Here is an 18,108-nt window from a genome sequence, read left to right as displayed (position 1 = left end):
ATGATTAACTTTCCTTCTCCTTTAAGTCCAAAAACTGTACATTTTCTAATGTACTTTTTTAAATGATGTTGAGTTGGAAAAGAGGTAATGTCTTAAAATTGAAGTTATCAGCTAGATTTTGTTGTAGCATAGCTGCAGATAGGGAGGAGGGGTGCAATGTTCCTTTCAGTAAATTTACCAGAGAACTTTAGCATCTCACCTTTAATAAGTCGTTGAGCTTCAGGTAGGCATATAACCAAGCAGGAAACACAAGTCAATACATGATGCCAATTTACCTCCTGGGTGTCCAAGACCAGCTGTATGTGAGCAATCAGTTTCTCTGCGCTAAGAGCAACAAAAAGCTGCATGGCAAGTGATATCAGACAGTGTTAAAGTGGAAAACTGCAAGGAAAAATCCATACATACTTACAGCTCACCACAGAAAAACCCACAAGCTTTCAACTCATTCCTATGGAATTTTTAGAAGTCCGTTTATCAAATGCTGAACTCTAACATTCACTCATTGATAAAAACGCTTCTAAAAATGCCATAGGAATGAATAGAAAGAGGGTGAATTTTTCTGTGGTGAGCTCAATTCTCACATTTTCATAAATCTGACACATAGCCTCAAAAACTGTTTCTAAATTACATTTCATGGACAGGTTCTAAATAACTGGATTCCTGGGGTACTAAACAGCTTTTCCAGTCACCATTTTCACTGCATTAATCAGTGAAAAAAAAGTGGTAAATATTAAGAAAGTTAACATCAAACAGAATTTCTGCATTGTTTTAATAACTATTTCTACACAAACATGACATAACCGATGTCCATGGGTTTCTCATTCACCTTACGGTACAAATCCGTCAGCAATGGGTTAGCTTTCACAAAACTCCAGTTTGCCTGGCACTGTATGGCATCCGACACTAAAAAAAACAACAAAAAATGTATGCGGTGGTTTCCTGTGGTGAAAACATTCTACTTTTTCTGTTTATGCAGACAAAAAGGGGTCAAATAATCTATTAAAAGGAGAAGGGTTACTGTGGAGGGCTCAGTTGAGCCACTTGGCCTTATTGTGTGCTTTAAAAAGACATTCCAAGTTACTATACCACGTGTTAGGCAGATCAAGGAGGTGCAAAACTGAAAAAGGGACATGAAAGTACATCCTGATGCCCCGAGTATGAGGACTATAGAAGTAACATAACTGTCAGTATTGGCTAGTAACGTTTCTCTCAATGGATGAAAAGACAAACCAATAATTTTTCAAGGTACTCTCTTCTGCTGTTAAAATGTAACAGCAGACTACTCCATATCTCTTCAGCTCTTTATTTTCTCCTCCTAAAGCACTTCATAACTCTTCTCTATTGCAGAAAATCATTTCAGATAGTCTTTAGGCATGAATATTGTTAAGCTACATTCATATCAGGGCTTACAAGATAAATAAACAAAGGTTTTAAGCCTTTAGTACACATTCTGAACAACTGGCATATTGATCATATTTGATAAATCTGACAGTTTGTTAGAACACGATTCTCTTAGGGAAGTGTTAATAAATGTGCTAAATTTTGAACTACTGGAAATCCTTAGGATTCCTGGTTATTAATTAAATGGCAGATTTATTAAATTTTGAACACTGGAAAATCTGGTACTGGCCCATAGAGGTTTGAGGAGACATATGGCCTTATTTCCAAAGTGAAAGTGCAGAAAATGAGCACAAATCTACTGTGTTTTAGAAAATTGGAACCCTGCTCTGCACAGTAATAATAGTTACAACACACCTTTCTGTTCCAAAATGGAGTTTAATGACCTGCACTGCCCCATGAATAAACTGCTGCCTTCATTCAGCAGCACTGGTTTCAAGAGAGTTTGGCAGGCACAAATGCATTCCAGTGCCTATCTTGCATGCCATCTGGATAAACAAGTAAGAAGTCTTTCCTATTTTGATATAGCTTATACAGGAGCAGTGTCCAGCTCAATGTTGTAGTCCCCATCAACCCCAACCACAGTCAGGTAATTCCAGTATATAATGCACTAATACAATTCTTAATGAATCAGATGAAAGTGTAGGACTGGCCAGACCAGGGATGACTAACGTATGTGCAGCTTGAATACATAGAAATATAAGGACAAATGATCCCTGCTATAAGGGGAGGGCATTTTTGGTAGCTTAACGCACAAAATGTCTTAATGTCCTTAGCATATTGATTATAGGTGGGTGCAGAGGACCTCTTGTCTCTGAATTTGTGGTCACGTACTTATTTATAAAATTTAGTGCACTTTCCCTTTTTTGACATTATAAAATGTGCCCCACTTTGTCAGGGAACAAGGTGGTGTGGGCCTATTTATAAAACAGGCGGGCTTCATAGAGTAACTGGAAAAAAAAAGTACGCCCTGTGTGTTTTAATGGACACAGGTTATAAGGGCCCTTGTCAATAACCTGACTAACTGAAATATCATTCAGTGTACCTGCATTCTTAGTCAAAAACTGCTCTTAACAAACTTTGCTAAAGTCTGGCACACATTTTCACCAAGATCTTAGGCTGATGCCACACCAGGCGTATGGCGTATATTTTTGGCAAGCTGAAAACACTTGCCGAAAATATGCGCCATATGCTCCTACCTGTGCCTGCACCCAAATGAATGGAATACGCTCGGGTGCAGGCACATGTAGCCAATATCCGCATAAAAACGCGAGAGAATGCAAAGTCTTGCGTTTTTATGTCGGCCACATGTGCCTGCACCCAAATGTATTTGATTCATTCCAGTGCAGGCACAGGTAGGAGCGTATGGTGCGTATTTTCAGCCTTACCGTTTTAATACTGACTTATATACTGCAAAAAAAGGTAACTCATTTTAATCACCTGTACATTAACAACTTTTCAGAGAGAAACACACCATCCGTTTATCCTGACACTGTTTAGAAAATGAATTCCCAAGCACTTATAGTTCAGGAAACAATCTGGCCACATACACAGACTGCCACACTACACTGACATGACCAAATGGACATGGGCTAATTGATTCAACCTGTTCAATTGATGTGCTTAAAACTGCCATAATCCAACAAAGTTTTCAGTTCTGGCTAATCAACTAAAAATCATATCAAAGATAAAAGATAATTTTGTACTGTGATATCCATCTTGTGCTTCTAAAAATGTAAATAGAAACTAATGAAAAGAAAAATCAAACCAAAGTGTAAGCATCACAAAGACCACACAATTACTAAAGACCATACTGTTTGGCTTGAAATGCCCAAATTGTATGAAAATATCAGCTTTGTGTTGTTAACTTAAGTTCCGTGAAATTACACAGATCCTAATACATTCAAATAAATATCAATCATCATGCATAAAGAAACGTTTACCAAATACCATACCTTTCAGCTTTGGCTTGAATGTGAAAACCTGAGTCAGTGAATGGATAAAAAACTCTTCAATAGATTCTGGAACCACACATGCTCTATACCTGTGAACCTCAAAGGTACTTAACCTGCAGATGATAAAGGTCATATATGTCAAACCTGTACTCACTGAACAGCCCACCTTTCTAAGAAGTGTTCTGCTCAAAACATTTTACTGTGTATTTACAGTTTGTTTCATATGGCCATGCTGTTATCTCTATGACTGTTACAACGCACAGCCACCATACCTACTATATTGCCCATCTTACATTGTGCTGTTGTAATGCTAAGTAACTCACAGCATTCCATGACAGACTTGAGCTTGCTGTTTGGAGTTTTTTTGCTTGCATCACAAGCAAAGATCCTGAGGTCTAGTTTACCAAAAGCAATGATAAGCATTGTAAAAACTGATCTATGCACCTGTGTGGGGAATGGAGGAGGTGGGTGGCTGTGTATTGTAACAGTCACAGAGATAACAGCATAGCTAATATGAAACAAAAGCAAACTGTAACTACACATGGTAAAATATTCTGCAGAAGAATTATTTTTGGAAAGGTGGGCTGTGTAATGTAAAATATTAGTAGTGGGGGTGGAAAACTTGGATTTGTAAGTTGTTTGTATTTTTCCACATCGTAGAAGACATGTTAAATGTCTGCTATGATTACAATATTTTCCATACTACTGGAAAAGTATTTCCATTTTTTGTTGTCAAGGGATTTGGTCATGATTTTTATGGTGTACTTTCTAAATTACTGTTTGTATAGCAAATAATTAACTCTAATATTTTAAATGTTATTCTTGAACCAGCAAATGTCTTTTTTTAGTAGTAATATTGGTGTGTAGGCAGCCATCTCAGTGCATTGTGCCTGATTCTGAGTTTTCAGAAGAACCTATTGTTTCTCCTAATCCATGTAACTGGAGCAGTCCCAAGCAGGATTTGAATTTTTACTATTATGTGCTATTCTGATATCTATCACATGTGTCAGGAAGCTGCTATCTTGTTACCTTCCTTTTGTTCTGCTGATCGGCTGCTGGGGGGAAAGAGAGAGTGGAGATACAACTCCAACTTGCAGCGCAACAGAAAAGAGTGACTGAAGATTATCAGAGCACAAGTCACATGGCTGTGGCACCTTGGAAAATAAATATGGCTAGCCCCATGTGAAATTTCAAAATTAAATATTAAAAAGTTTTGGATTCTAATGCAGAATTCCTCTGGAGAAGCTCTACTAACTGATATATTTTGAAAAAATGTTGTCCCATGACAGTATTCCTTTAACCTTTACAGTCACCTGTTGCCCGCTACCTCTCTCTGCTCTGCATAGTCAAAAATGTCTTATGGTCCACCAACTAGAATTTTTAATATTGTAATGGTCCAGTGTTTGCTTGCCTACTGTCTTTTGGCACCTGGAATGCGGTTTAGATTAAAATTTCCATACATACTGAATCAAAATAATTAGTAATAAAGTGATTAATATATATAATCATTAGTACATTTTAACCATATCAGCTTAAATATTATCAATACTGTCCAAATTAAGGTTCTGGTGAAATTTTAGGCCTACAGGCTGTCCAAGGGCTATTTTCATATGTGTATTGTGATACTAACACCTCAGCTTTTGTAAACTTTATTTAAAGGGATTCACGCAGGCTAAATTTGAGTGCTGGCAATTTTTTTTTTTATCTTTTGTGTGTGCAAATAATGGCTGTTTAGCTTTTGTAGCAGATGGTCAACTCCAGAATCTAGTCCAAGAGCTGTAAAAAAAACAGCAGCTGGTCAATAATACAGCATTCTTGCCAACCCATCACTGATAAACTGGTCATCATGTAGCAGAACTGGATAGTTCAAAAGTCCTTATAATGTGACCCTAGAGTCTAGGGCTTAGAATAACTGGAGCTTGATATGCCAGTCAAAATCTTAAAGTATATCCACGGAACCCAATGCACCCACAAATATACTGCACTTTACATCACTGCAACTTTCAAGACATACATGTTTAATTATAAGAATGGCAATGGCATGTCAAACATTAATAACAGACATAAGCATGTTAAAAAAGCCATGTTTTTTTCTTACCAGTGTTGCTCTGCAGATGACTTGGATAACTTGTCAGATTTTTCTATACTAACAGCATCAAGCAACCCTACATTAGGAAGAAATAATCACTGTGATTAGCACCAAAAATGCTTTAATACAATTAAATGCAGAGTTTGAATATGAAAATTCTTTGGATCTAGATTTTTACAAGAGCAAAGTCCCTGTAGCAAATGCATTTAAACCTGACCAAGCACTAGATAAGCACCATATATTTAACGAACTAGCAGAACTCTTTTTCAAATAAGAATTTAAATTGTGTAAGTAGCAGCTGGATTTAGTTAATATGCATATAAGATTTGCTAACTAGGGCCCCCAATGTTTTTCTTACCAGAACAGAACATTAAGCACTGTGCATGATCTCCTAAGATTGACTACATAGATGGAAAATTTCTGCCCAATAGTATTCAGCCTAGGAAAGCCTTTTCTCTTTACTTTGTATCATTTTAAAAAACTAAAATGTCTCTTGCCAAATATAACCTATCCCTACTTAGGAATAACTCACATTACCAAAATATACATACATAAAAGCAGCGAAACTAGTATTTATGCATTTTTAGACCTGAGGAAATGAACTTTTATTCGAAACAGCTTAAGGGCTCTGGCACACGGGGAGATTAGTCGCCCGTGACAAATCTCCCTGTTTGCAGGCGACTAATCTCCCCGGATTGCCATCCCACCGGCGAAAATGTAAGTCGCCGGTGGGATGGCACACGCTGCGCAGGCGATTTCGGCAAATCGTCGAAAATGCCTTGCGAGGCAACTCCCTTGTCTCGGGCGACTAATCTCCCCGTGTGCCAGAGCCCTAAGTGGTTATTCGCAGTAAGAAAAACCTTTAAGCTAGGATGCATTCTTAAAAAAGCATAATATCCAAGGCTACAGTGATCTCAAGATCTAGTTCAGTATTAGTATCGGTATGCACAGTTTATATATGTGAGTGTATAGAAAGGTCTGTTTATGTATGTAATACATGTGCACTGGGGTTCACCCAAATTAACTGTTTATTATTCAGTTTAATTATCTGAAATATTTATTGTATTGTATAACATATGTAAGGTTAAAAGACATGTAAAGGCCTACATTTGCCTACAATGTATATCAGTTGTGCACATCTCCCCCACCCAAATGGCATCATTTGTACTGCATATATCCCCTCCTCTTGCATAGCACTATCACATTTTCCTAGAGCAAATAGCAGCTTTCACCCGGTGGCCATTTTTCCTCTGATACATAATCAGTTACCTTTAAGTCTGCAAACAGCATACACACACACAGACCCTTATTCAGCATACATTTCATCAAGAAAACAGGCTCACACAGGCACAACTTTTTTTTATAAATGTTCTGCTTTGTTTGAGCACTGTAATAGTAAAGCTGAGCTCAGGAGAAAAAAACTGAAGTGACAGCTAGAGCTGAGTTTCTATGGGAACCAGAAATGCCATCTCTTCACTGGCTGCTAGACTGGGGGGCGTGTTTAGTAATCTGAGCTTAGACCATGTCTGGCAAGCCAGGAATCAAGCCCAATTCCCGAGGGGGGGGCCCAAGTGGGTTACAGGAGGAGAAGGAAATATAAGTGATTAAGGGGATGCTGTTGAACCTCTGGACAACCAGTGTGGCAGGTATTGAAAGATTTCAAAGAGGCTGTTCACCGATTAAAATTTGTGTGTGGGGTTTACATGTCCTTTAATGTTTCATGTGTACCCCATGGAGAGGTTCCACACCACAAATATACATTAATAATAGGAACTTCCATTTGCAACTATAAACTATGAGTATTGTAGCTGGAACAAAACATAAGAACTCAAATGGGATATTATGCCACTGGAGGTGGGTTTAAAGTATACAGTACTATAACAGTGCTGTCCAACTTCTGTGGTACAGAGGGACGGAATTTTTCTGGCCTATGCGGTGAAGAGCCGATAATGGAAGCCAGTTTTGACAACTCCCCTTTTTAAACCGCACCCCCTCAAACCACACCCATGTTATCAAAAGAGACCTACCCACATTAATGTTAGTAGCGCAGCAAAAACCCAAATGGTTGGCGTTCACTGCAGGGGTATCATCCTTCATTCATATGTGAAAGAAGTTAATTATGTCACATTAAGACATACCCTTAAAGGAACAATAACATCAAAAAATTAAAGTGTTTTAAATAACTAAAATATAATGTGCGGTTGCTCTGCAAAAAACTGGTGTTTTTGCTACAGAAAAGCTACTATATAAATAAGCTGCTGTGTAGCCATGGGGGCAGCCATTCAAGATGGAAAAAAGGAGAAAAGGCACAGGTTACATAGCAGATAACTAGTAGATAAGCCCCATATAATGGGGGGGTTTATCTGTTATCTGCTAAGTAACCTGTGCCTTTTCTCCTTTGAATGGCTGCCCCCATGGCTACACAGCAGCTTACTTATATAAACTATAGTAGTCTTTCTGAAGCAAACACACCAGTTGTAGCAATGCAGGGCAATAGTACATTATATTGTTATTACTTTTATACACTTTCATTTTTTGGTGTTACTGTTCCTTTTAATCCATATGGCTTCCTTGAAGATAGTACAGCAACCCCCAGCACATAATTACACACCTTAGGGACAATATAATGACTATTTCCAAATGCTAACAAACTCCGAGAACAAACCACTGCCATGATCACCTCCCGCAGGCAGCATAGAGCAGGCAGTGTAAGGCGCACACACAGGCAGGGTAGGGCAGGCATAGTATCGCTCACACAGGCAGGGTTGGGCAGGCATAATATGGCACACACAGGCAGTGTGTGAACAATGTGGGCGCTTACAGTTTGAGCCTGAGCTGTGAACAATGCAGGGACTAAAAGGTGTGAATAGTACAGGGGATAACAGGTGTAAACAATACAGAGCTTTACAGCCTGTATCTGTGGTGTAAACAATGAAGTGGGCAGCAAATCTCAGTACAAGTTTACACAAAGGCAAGCAGTTACAGCAACCAAACAGGTGGGGGGTCACACGGGGGAAGGCCGCAGGCCAGATGCAGCCCATAGGCTCTACTGTAGAATATACCAAACAGTACACTTACATGAAAGTAATTTATCCAAAATGGAAAGGCAGATCTGAAACAAGAGTAAGAAACATGGTTATGACACCAACCCTCCTGTGATCAAAGAAAAAGACATCCAAGAGACACTTTGATACCTCTTTATTTTTATTCGGTTCCAAATTTTTCTCAGTCCCTGAAGAACGATGGAAACCATTTCCAACTAACAAAGCCTGGAAGTCTGTGGTAACAAGTCAGGTTCTTATTATTTTAAAATTCCACTTACATTGTTATGCTCATGCTAAAAATGCTGTTTATCTGCTATCATGCCATTACAGTGAATTCTCATTACACTAAAACCTACCAGATAGCATCTGTTTAGGAAGGTTTTCAGCGAAGGATGAACTGTCTATATACAGACACAATGAACATATTTCACTAAACAACCAGTCAACAGCAGAAGTTGAGTCCCTATAGCTGGAAAGATAAACATATTTAGATATCTTGTTTCATTGATACTATTTAACATATAAATCAGTTAAAGGTTTACCTCTCCAAAATTTCCTCTAGACACACAATACCATCATTGTGTAAGTGCCACACAGCTTCCAACACTAAGGGGTGCTGCAAAGGAGACAGAAAAAAATTATTTAATAGATCTGACTAAAGGCACATTTTATAATTCTTCATGTCTCACCCTGTAATTCCAGATTTCCTTGCAAAAAAGTGAACGGCAGAAGCAATTCTCAGCCAACAAGCCCTTCAAAGTCTTCAGCAAATTGCACAACTTCTCCTAAAAATGTAGAACACTGTATTACAGATTCACAAAATCTAAATGGTTTTCAATTCATTCACATACTGAACCAGACCCAGAAATCTTATTTTTATATTCAAATTTGAGCACATAGAACAAAACTGCTTCATCTTTAAAAAGAAATATGTCATCTTCAGTGGTCAAGAATTTTCAAGTCACATGACACAGAGGATTTGTATTTAATTTACCTGTATAAATCTGAAATTTGCATCAAGCAAAAAGAAAGCGGGACTAGTCTGAATCCTGCATTTAATGCATGCTTTATTTTAATCTCCAAGCATACTCACTCTCTGTTCTGGATTTAACACAGCACTCCACTTGCTATCTCTACATGCCTGACAGATCTGCTGAATGTTAGCCAATGCAGCTTTAGAGGTCAGGATACCAGGCGGTATTTTCAAACGTGATGCCTGATCTCTTAATGTAGAGCCTGTAGTAAGAGAGAATGTTAATCAAGAACATTGAACATAACCAAAAAGGTAAAGGTAACTCAATGGAAACAATATCATGTTGCAAAAAAAATTGTGCAGGCTTACAAACTTAAACAACTTACCTACAAAGGCTACAGCTGGCATTTCAGACTTGATGGTATCAGGGTTTTCTCGGTTACATTTCTTCTTATATGGAGGTGTTTCTACCTATAAATTTGAGATCAAAAGCTACTCTGAAAATAGAATATAAGCCTGAAAAAAGGAGGGATGCACTGAATCCCGAATTTGGGCCGAATCCAGCCTTTTTCTGTTTAGGCCGAATCCACAGTCCCGGCCAAACCAAATCAGAATTAGCATATGCTAATTAGCATTTGGAAGGGTTACATGGTAGGGGGGAGTTTTCAATATTCTTACCATATGCATATGCTAATTCGGTTCGGGATTCGGCAGAATCCATCAGGGTGGGTTTGGCCAAACTCAAAAAAGTGGGTTCGATGCATCCCTAGAAAAAAAAGAGACTGCAATCCTCTTTTTTTTTTAATTTTATTTCCAAGTGTGACTGAAAGGCAGGTGCCAGTAGTGTTCTGGGATTTTCTGATAAATCTAAATTAATATAGGTATGGGACCTGTTATCCAGAATCCTCGGCTTTTCCAAATAGGGGGTCTTTCCATAAATTGGATCTCTTTACATTAAGGGGCAGATTTATCAAAATGTTAGTTTAAAGCTTAATACATAAAAACTTACCCACATTCTATTCATTCCTATGGAATTTTTAGAAGCGTATTTATTAAATGGTGAGTTCTAACTTTCACCCTTTGATAAATACACTTCTAAAAATCCCATAGGAATAAATAGAATGAGGGTGAGTTTTTATGTATTAAGCACTAAACTCACATTTTGATAAATATGCCCCTAAGTCTATTAAAAACTAATTTAAACTTTTATTTAACATGGAGCTAGCCATATTCTTCATTTCCCAGGGTGCCACAGCCATGTGAACAGTGCTCTAATAAATTTCATTCACACTTTACTGCTCCCACTCCCAGCAGAACAATAGGAAGGCAGGAAGATAGCAGCTCCCAGTAGATATCAGAATAGCACTCAGTAGTAAGAAACCCAAGTCCGCTTGTGACTCGTCTAGTTACATGGGAGTAGGAGAAACAATAGGTTACCTAAAAGCAGTTCTAATGTGTAGCGCTGGCTCCTACTGAAAGCGCAGAATCAGGCACAATGCACTGAGATACACCAATATTACAACTATAAAAAATACATTTGCTGGTTCAAGAATAAACTTTTAAATGCTGCCCCTGACATTTGGAATGTTCTCCCTGATTTCCTCCAGAGAGAATTCTCCCTCAGTCTTTTTAAAACTAAACTTAAAGACTACCTTTTGGAGCACTGGCACAGCACCTGATCTGGGAACTAGCACTTATATTGCAGTGTTACCATTCGTAACCTACAGCACTTATATTCTCCTATTTGTATCTGTAAGTTACCCTCCCATTAGGATTGTAAGGTCTACTGGCAGGGACCTCTATCCTCTTGGCTCTTTGATTGTTAACTTATTGCAACTGTACCTTGTATTTATTATCATACTTTGTATTTATTTATTATTATTTTAATAACCCTGTTGTATTAATCTGTTCTACTGTTCAGCGCTGCATATATAAGTAGAGCTTTATAAATAAAGATATAAATACATACATAAATACATACATACAAATGGTAGCATAACAAGAAAGCAAATGGGAGGACTCACTTAGCTCTGGCTACACACCTAATGCCTCAAAGCAAGAACTAATGCAAAAGGCTTCTGACTTTTGATTCAAATCTGAAACTGAGCATATTCTTACCTCCAAGAGGAACTGACTGACATCTTGATTGCAACTTAGCAAATACAGAGCAGCCTCCTGGAGCACTGAATTGTTGCTTTTTTTGTTCAGGCTTTTTGTTCTGCCATCTGTGAAATAAACAAAAGAGCTACCACTTTATTATCTTGGCTACAGTGGGTGAAGTAGATCACCAGTGGAAAGGCATACACGTCACTTTGTTTCCTGAAGTTGTGCAATTCCTTTGGCAGACAACTTTGCACAAGTGCTTGTTTGCCATTTATATTATCACCGATGCAAACACATTTCGGGGGAATTAAGGTGGCCATACACGGGCCGACTATAGCTGCCGATATCGGTCCCTTGGACCGATTCGGCAGCTAATCGGCCCGTGTATGGGGAGAGCAGAGCGGCCTGGCCGAACGATATCTGGCCTGAAATTGGCCAGATCTCGATCGGCCAGGTTAGAAAATCTGGTCGGATCGGGGACCGCATCGGCTCGTTGATGCGGTCCCAGATCCGACTGCCCCATTGCCGCCCACATAATCCGATCGTTTGGCCCCAGGGCCAAACGATCGGATTATTATTTTTTTTACCTAAATGCTCCCCGATATCGCCCACCCGTAGGTGGGAATATCGGGGGAAGATCCGCTCGCTTGGCGACATCGCCAAGCGAGCGGATCTGCTCGTGTATGGCCACCTTAAGTCACTCATAGATTCCAAAATTACCCCAGGCAACTAATCTCCTTGTGAGACATCACCCTATGGATAAACTGCACTGTAAATAGCCACCTTTAGGGTCCCCATCTGAGATGTTTACATTTAGGTCTCAAAGCAATGATAACAAAAACCCTAACCTCAGCAAGCTGCGTTGCAGAAATGTATCCTCCTAACCCCTAATTCCTACTGACTTGTGCTTATTGCAGGGCAATATCTATGCTGACATACATTGTGGCTCTCTACAAAAACTCATAAAACTTAATATACTGATAGTTGCCCACCTTGTTGTCAAAACTGGACCAAACAAACAGTTTGGCCCCTAGGCTAATAATCATTTCATAATCAGGGCCTATGCAGATTATTACACTTGCTCGACAGATATCTGACCATACAGTGGGGCAGTTTATTGGATTAGCACCAAATATGGTCCAAAAAGGCACTTCTTGGTCTGGAAGGTCTGAGTTAGCAACTACAACTGGATCATGTATGCTCAGCTTTAAGGAGTTGCTCCTGCTAATACTATGCCTATGAAAATCCATTACCATGCAATTTTGCCAACTTTCTTTGTAAATATTCTTGGAATTAAAAGCAATGTTTGTTAATCCCTTTCTGTTCTCTGCTGGTTTCACTCTTGAAACAATGTATAAGTCAGCTCTCCTCCAGGTCTGTTAATCAGTTGATTTCTGTTACATTGTTTTAGGAATCAGAACCAGGGATCCAGATATTATACAACAGTAATTATATTTGCAAATAATCTAAAACCATTGAGAATGCTGCAACAAAGCTGTTTTTGAGTGTACATTTGACAAACCAAATGGGCAGAAAAAACTATCCTTTTTAACCACAATTTGATGTTCCTTTAGCAACATGGCATTTGTCCAATTGCAAGAATACAACTCCCAACGTATTACTTTGAAAATATAACTAGGTTTTCCATGCTAATCCGGAGGGACTCTTTATTCTACAACATTAAGTGGGAACCAGATCGTCTCTGAACATTTTTCCCGTACAATAGGTAAAGTCTGGTTACCGTACTTAGTATTTAAACTAAGAACAAATACCCAGTAGTTCTGCCAGACTCCTCTTCTGCCCGCTAGGTGTAAACCCTGGCACAGCGGACATCACAGCCGGCAGATTTCCCCGGTGCCTACACACCGCTTCTCCAATTCACTGCACTTCCGCCACACACAGACAGACCAACCCGCGCTCTGTGATCATTGGCGGATTCCTTCGAATGTTATTTTGATTGGGCCAAAAAATAGAAGCAAGTGTTACGCGAAGAAAAACCATGTTGGTTGAGGCAAATTGAATTTAAACTAAAGTTCTCTGTTTTACGAGAATAAAGTCTGATTTATAGTTTTCTTCTTTTTTTTGTGGGGATGGGGTGTCGTCGTCGTCGTTTGTTGTGAGCATTTTTTGTGGTTTTCTTATGTAAGCACGGAAGAAAATATGTGCTTTATGGTTTAATTATTTATGTACCTCTAACAATAGTAATTATGAAAGTTCCTTTGAGTTTGGAATACTGCAATAAAATGTCTGCAGTTCCCTATATTATTTTGTTATAAATGGCTTGCACAACTTTTCAGTTGGTATTTAATTTTTAAAATGGGTGCACCAGATATTGAACACTTTTAAAAAGATTTGGGCAAATACAGACCCAAATCCAAACCCTATTTCACATTTGAAAATGGCAAAATTTAAAAAGGTGCATCATCTTTTAAAGAATTGTATCTTTCGATTACCTAGAGTTTTAAAGTCAGATGATTTTAACAGGGCACCTATCACCCTCATTTTTCTTTCCCACCAGAGGTGCGGGCTAATAGATGTGGGTTGTGGGAAACAATAGCTTTTTTTGAAAAATAGCCCCCGCCAGCCCTAGGCTGCCTGCACAATGAGGGAGGTCCCAGTGTGGGCAGCCATGTTGTGACACTCACATGTGCATAATGAGAAAGTGCCACAACTCGTTCATTATGTGCATGTGTGTGGCATAGGAGGGCATACCTCCCAACATTTCATTAAGGGAAAGAGGGACAAAAATATGTGACGCGGGTAGTGTGGCAAAAAATTTTTGGCAACGTCTGCTTTGTGACCACGCCCCCACATGCCACACCCACTTTACATGCCCCAGATGTGCCAGTATAATCACTAAATAAAAATAATAAAGGACACATTAACTTCAAAGGTGTCAGTATGACTATATTAAATTGATAAAGGGCATATTAACCCCAGACATGCCAGTAAAATTACTAAATGAAACTGATAAAGGGCATATCAACTTCAGACATGCCAACAGTTCTGTGCATTTTCCAATGTTATAAACAGGGCCAATTCCAGTGGTACATAAATCTATGTTATTTCCTTCCATTCTTAATCAGTTGAAAGCAAAAAAATATTAATGGACCACTAGAAGTTATAGCCATATTAACAAGGCCAGCCTAAGGTCCCCAAACTTATAAGGGCCCCTTTTAAATGTCTGCCATATTTTATGAACGGATCAGCGATACCTCTGTCTTCTCTTCTCCTGCATGCTGTGCTTTGCAAGAGATTCCCAGGAGTGAGAGATATATGTTAGGGGTGGAAAGGTGAAACTGCCCAGCACACAAATAAAGACAGCAGCCTCTTCTGCCTGATAAAAGACAGAGTGCACCCTCAGCCCCTGACCCGGTGAGCAGGAGCAAGGAGGGGAATGTGAGCCAATGTCGATAGTTGACCCTTGCCTGTCACAAATGCTCTTCCCAGGACAATTAAACATCAAGGTAAATCTGTGAGCTTGAGGTAGCAGGGGAGATTCAAGAGTTAAGGGGGCGGGCAGAATGAAAAGCAGCCCATTCTACCAGATGAAGTTGTGCTAAATTGTGTTAATTTTAATGTAAACTGCCAAATTAAGCCTTAAAAAGACTAAGATTCCTTGTAGGTTCCTTTCATTTATAAGATCAGTTGATCAACCTTTCAGCAATATGTCTCTTTTTATGCAGCTTTGTCTTGATTATTTTGAAAGACAGTTCATTATAATACATTACTTAGGCAAAGGAAGTACACAAACCAATGTATTTCACATACCAACTCCAACTCCTCCATGAAGAGAGACAGATTTACAAGAGGTAGATACCAAAAAGTAATTTGATTTTACAAAAATTACAGAATTTTTAATTGATTATAGTTTGAAAGTTCCTTGTATTCATGAGATGAAGCACATATTAATTGTTCATATAGATGTTTTCAGGGCTCAAGCAGCCCATACAGAACTGACTGCCTAAACAGCACCAGAAGTCTGGTTGTTTCTGATTATTCCCCCATGGAATAAGTGCCAGTGGTCCCTACTTTGGGGCCTCAAACAAGTTATTTTTCTGGGGCTGCCTAAGAACAAAAGCACATAGTACCACAATGTTTGTTCACACCCCTTGTACGCACTACACAGATGATCACCTAACAGTGAGATAGATTTTTCTTGCAAAACAGGTTGAATTTGATGGGTGTGGGTTTTTTCAACCACAGCTACTATGATACAAACCTACAAATCAATTAACTGAAATGTAGGGTGTAACTATAGAGTAGAACCTGCTGCTTCTGGGGGGGCTCAGGAACTATAGGGGGTCCAGTGGGACACTGACAAATAAGCAGCTGCAATATATGTTTATGGAAAATGTCTTGTTACAAATGTTTAGGGGCCCAATTATGTTGCTGTGGGCCCAATAACCATTTTGGGTAATTTCACTGCTGAAAAGTCCATGTAGTAGCCACTCACATAATAAAGCAAATAGATCCAAATATAAACAACTGATGTTACTCTGTATTAAGCAGTATATATAAATAGTTTCATTAATGTGATGTCAGTCAGTTCCTTGGGGGGAAGTCAAATTTGCCATAAGTTTAAACCCTGCCCACCTACCTGCCTCTTTCAAACTGCTCTGCCTTCTAACTGCTTAATATGAAAGTTACATAGGTTTCTATGAAAGCAATGTACATTCTTCCAAAAGTAACGTAAATGATTTAATCAAACACCATTTTGTTGCTTCATACAAGTCCTGTGAGTACGGTTTGTTTGTTGTTACTATGTATATATATATGCTATATGCTAAAAGAACAAATTCAGCTTTCACAGGTTGCTTCTGAAGCAACAACTATGGATTTATAGAATCTGAAGTATTTTATCCCTAAGAAATGAACAGGCATACACTGCATTCAACTGCAAATACATTTACAAATAACTTTAAAACCACTGAAATAAATTCTCTTTCATTATACAAAAAAAATGGGAAGTTAAAGGAGTACTGTCTTGTGAAAACATGATTTTCTCAAAACGCATCTGTTAAATATTGCTGCTCCAGCAGAATTCTGCACCAAAATCCATTTTTTTGAAAAAAGCAAACAGATTTTTTTTTACATTACATTTTGAAATTTGACATGGAGCAAGCCTTTATTTTACTTTCCCAGATGTCCTCAGCAATGTGACCTGTGCTCTGATAAACATCAGTCACTCTTTACAAAAGCACTGCAAGTTGGAGTGATATAACCCCCTCTTCCCCACCCCCCCAGCAGTCGATCAGCAGAACAATGGGTAGGTATCAAGATAGTAGCTCCCTGATAAATGGTATCAGTACTGAGATTAACTGGCCCCCTGCATAGTTCTCACCTCAGATTCAGGATGTAATCCCCCTGTTATGTTCACACCTTTTAATCCCTGCATTGTTCATCCCTTGCAGTGTTCACACCTCAGACTCGGGCTGTAATCACCCCCATTGCTCCCCTGTTCACACTTCAGACATTGTAGGTACTGCCTGGACTATGCTGCCTGTGTGTATGGCACACACAGGGAGCATAGGGTAGGCAGATTATGGTATATAGGCAGCATAGGGCAGCGAGGGTATGGCACACACAGGTAGGGCAGGCAGAGCATGGCACACACAGACAGCTAAGGGCAGGCAGAGTATGGTACACACAGGCAGCATAGGGCAGGTAGAATATGGCACACACAGGTAGAGTATGGCACACACAGGCAGAGTATGGCATACACAGGTAGGGTAGGGCAGGCAGAGCATGGCACACCCAGGCAGGGTAGGACAGGCAGAGTATGGCACACACAGGCAGGGTAGGGCAGGCAGAGTATGGCGCACACAGGCAGCATAGGACAGGCAGAGTATGGCACACACAGGCAGCATAGGACAGGCAGAGTGCTGCCTGTGTGTGCCATACTTTGCCTGCCTTTTGCTGCCTGTGGGAGGTGAACCTGGCAGGGGTTTGTTCTGGGAGTTTGTTAGCAGTTGGAAATAGCCATCAAATGGTCCCTAAGGTGTGTAATTATGTGCTGGGGGTTGCTGTGCTACCCACAGGGGAGGAGGAGGCGGCGGCGGCGGCATATGGATTTAAGTGTGTGTCTTAATATGACATAATATAATTATTTCATATATGAATAACGGTTGATATCCCCGTAGTGAGGACCAAGCATTTGGGTTTTTGCTGCACTACCACCATTGTGATAAAATGGGTGTGGGTTGAAGTGGGTGTGGTTTAAAAAGGGGGAGTGGCCAAAACTGGCTTCCATTAGCGGCCCTCCACCATGTATGCTAGAAAAATTGCGTCCCTCGGCACCGCAGAAGCAGCAGCAGCAGCACTGATTTAGGGTGATTTCAGGCATTACTCTGACAGCTTACATACACTGTGGAAAAACTGTTCTATGTGCCATTACCCTAAATTAGCTTTTACAGAAAAGGATATATAAACACAATATGCACCTGTAAATAATGATACAATGACTCCAGATCCTCCAGTCAGGGGCAAAAGAACATTAATTCCAGTGAGAGACAGTGGCAGCGGCACCCAAAATACATTAAATAC

At 39.5% G+C, this 18,108-nt stretch overlaps 1 protein-coding gene across 4 annotated transcripts in view; it reads right to left on the bottom strand.

Moving 5' to 3' along the window:
• The window catches only part of fanca (FA complementation group A), a 44,410-nt gene extending 30,918 nt beyond the window's left edge, over nucleotides 1–13,492 (bottom strand). For 2 of the 4 annotated variants that reach the window (XM_002933685.5, XM_012962337.3), the window contains exons 1-13: nucleotides 13,335–13,491; nucleotides 11,578–11,684; nucleotides 9,846–9,930; nucleotides 9,580–9,722; nucleotides 9,176–9,271; nucleotides 9,029–9,102; nucleotides 8,843–8,955; nucleotides 8,637–8,719; nucleotides 8,521–8,554; nucleotides 5,452–5,518; nucleotides 3,354–3,466; nucleotides 827–903; nucleotides 200–341 (exon numbers count right to left, since the gene is read on the bottom strand). In XM_002933685.5, the coding sequence (XP_002933731.3) occupies nucleotides 200–341; nucleotides 827–903; nucleotides 3,354–3,466; nucleotides 5,452–5,518; nucleotides 8,521–8,554; nucleotides 8,637–8,719; nucleotides 8,843–8,955; nucleotides 9,029–9,102; nucleotides 9,176–9,271; nucleotides 9,580–9,722; nucleotides 9,846–9,930; nucleotides 11,578–11,684; nucleotides 13,335–13,395 (1,195 nt within the window). In that variant the 5' untranslated portion in view covers nucleotides 13,396–13,491. Of the gene's footprint in view, nucleotides 1–199; nucleotides 342–826; nucleotides 904–3,353; nucleotides 3,467–5,451; nucleotides 5,519–8,520; nucleotides 8,555–8,636; nucleotides 8,720–8,842; nucleotides 8,956–9,028; nucleotides 9,103–9,175; nucleotides 9,272–9,579; nucleotides 9,723–9,845; nucleotides 9,931–11,577; nucleotides 11,685–13,334 lie in introns of those variants that run through there. The other 2 variants (XR_004222362.1, XM_012962338.2) reach the window with 2 other exon arrangements.
• Nucleotides 13,493–18,108: the final 4,616 nt, after the last annotated feature.

Source organism: Xenopus tropicalis, chromosome 4 (genome assembly GCF_000004195.4).
Source record: "Xenopus tropicalis strain Nigerian chromosome 4, UCB_Xtro_10.0, whole genome shotgun sequence".
Lineage (NCBI taxonomy): Eukaryota > Metazoa > Chordata > Amphibia > Anura > Pipidae > Xenopus > Xenopus tropicalis.
The sequence above is the reverse complement of the archived record's forward strand: the minus strand, read 5'-3'. Positions and strand labels throughout refer to the sequence as shown.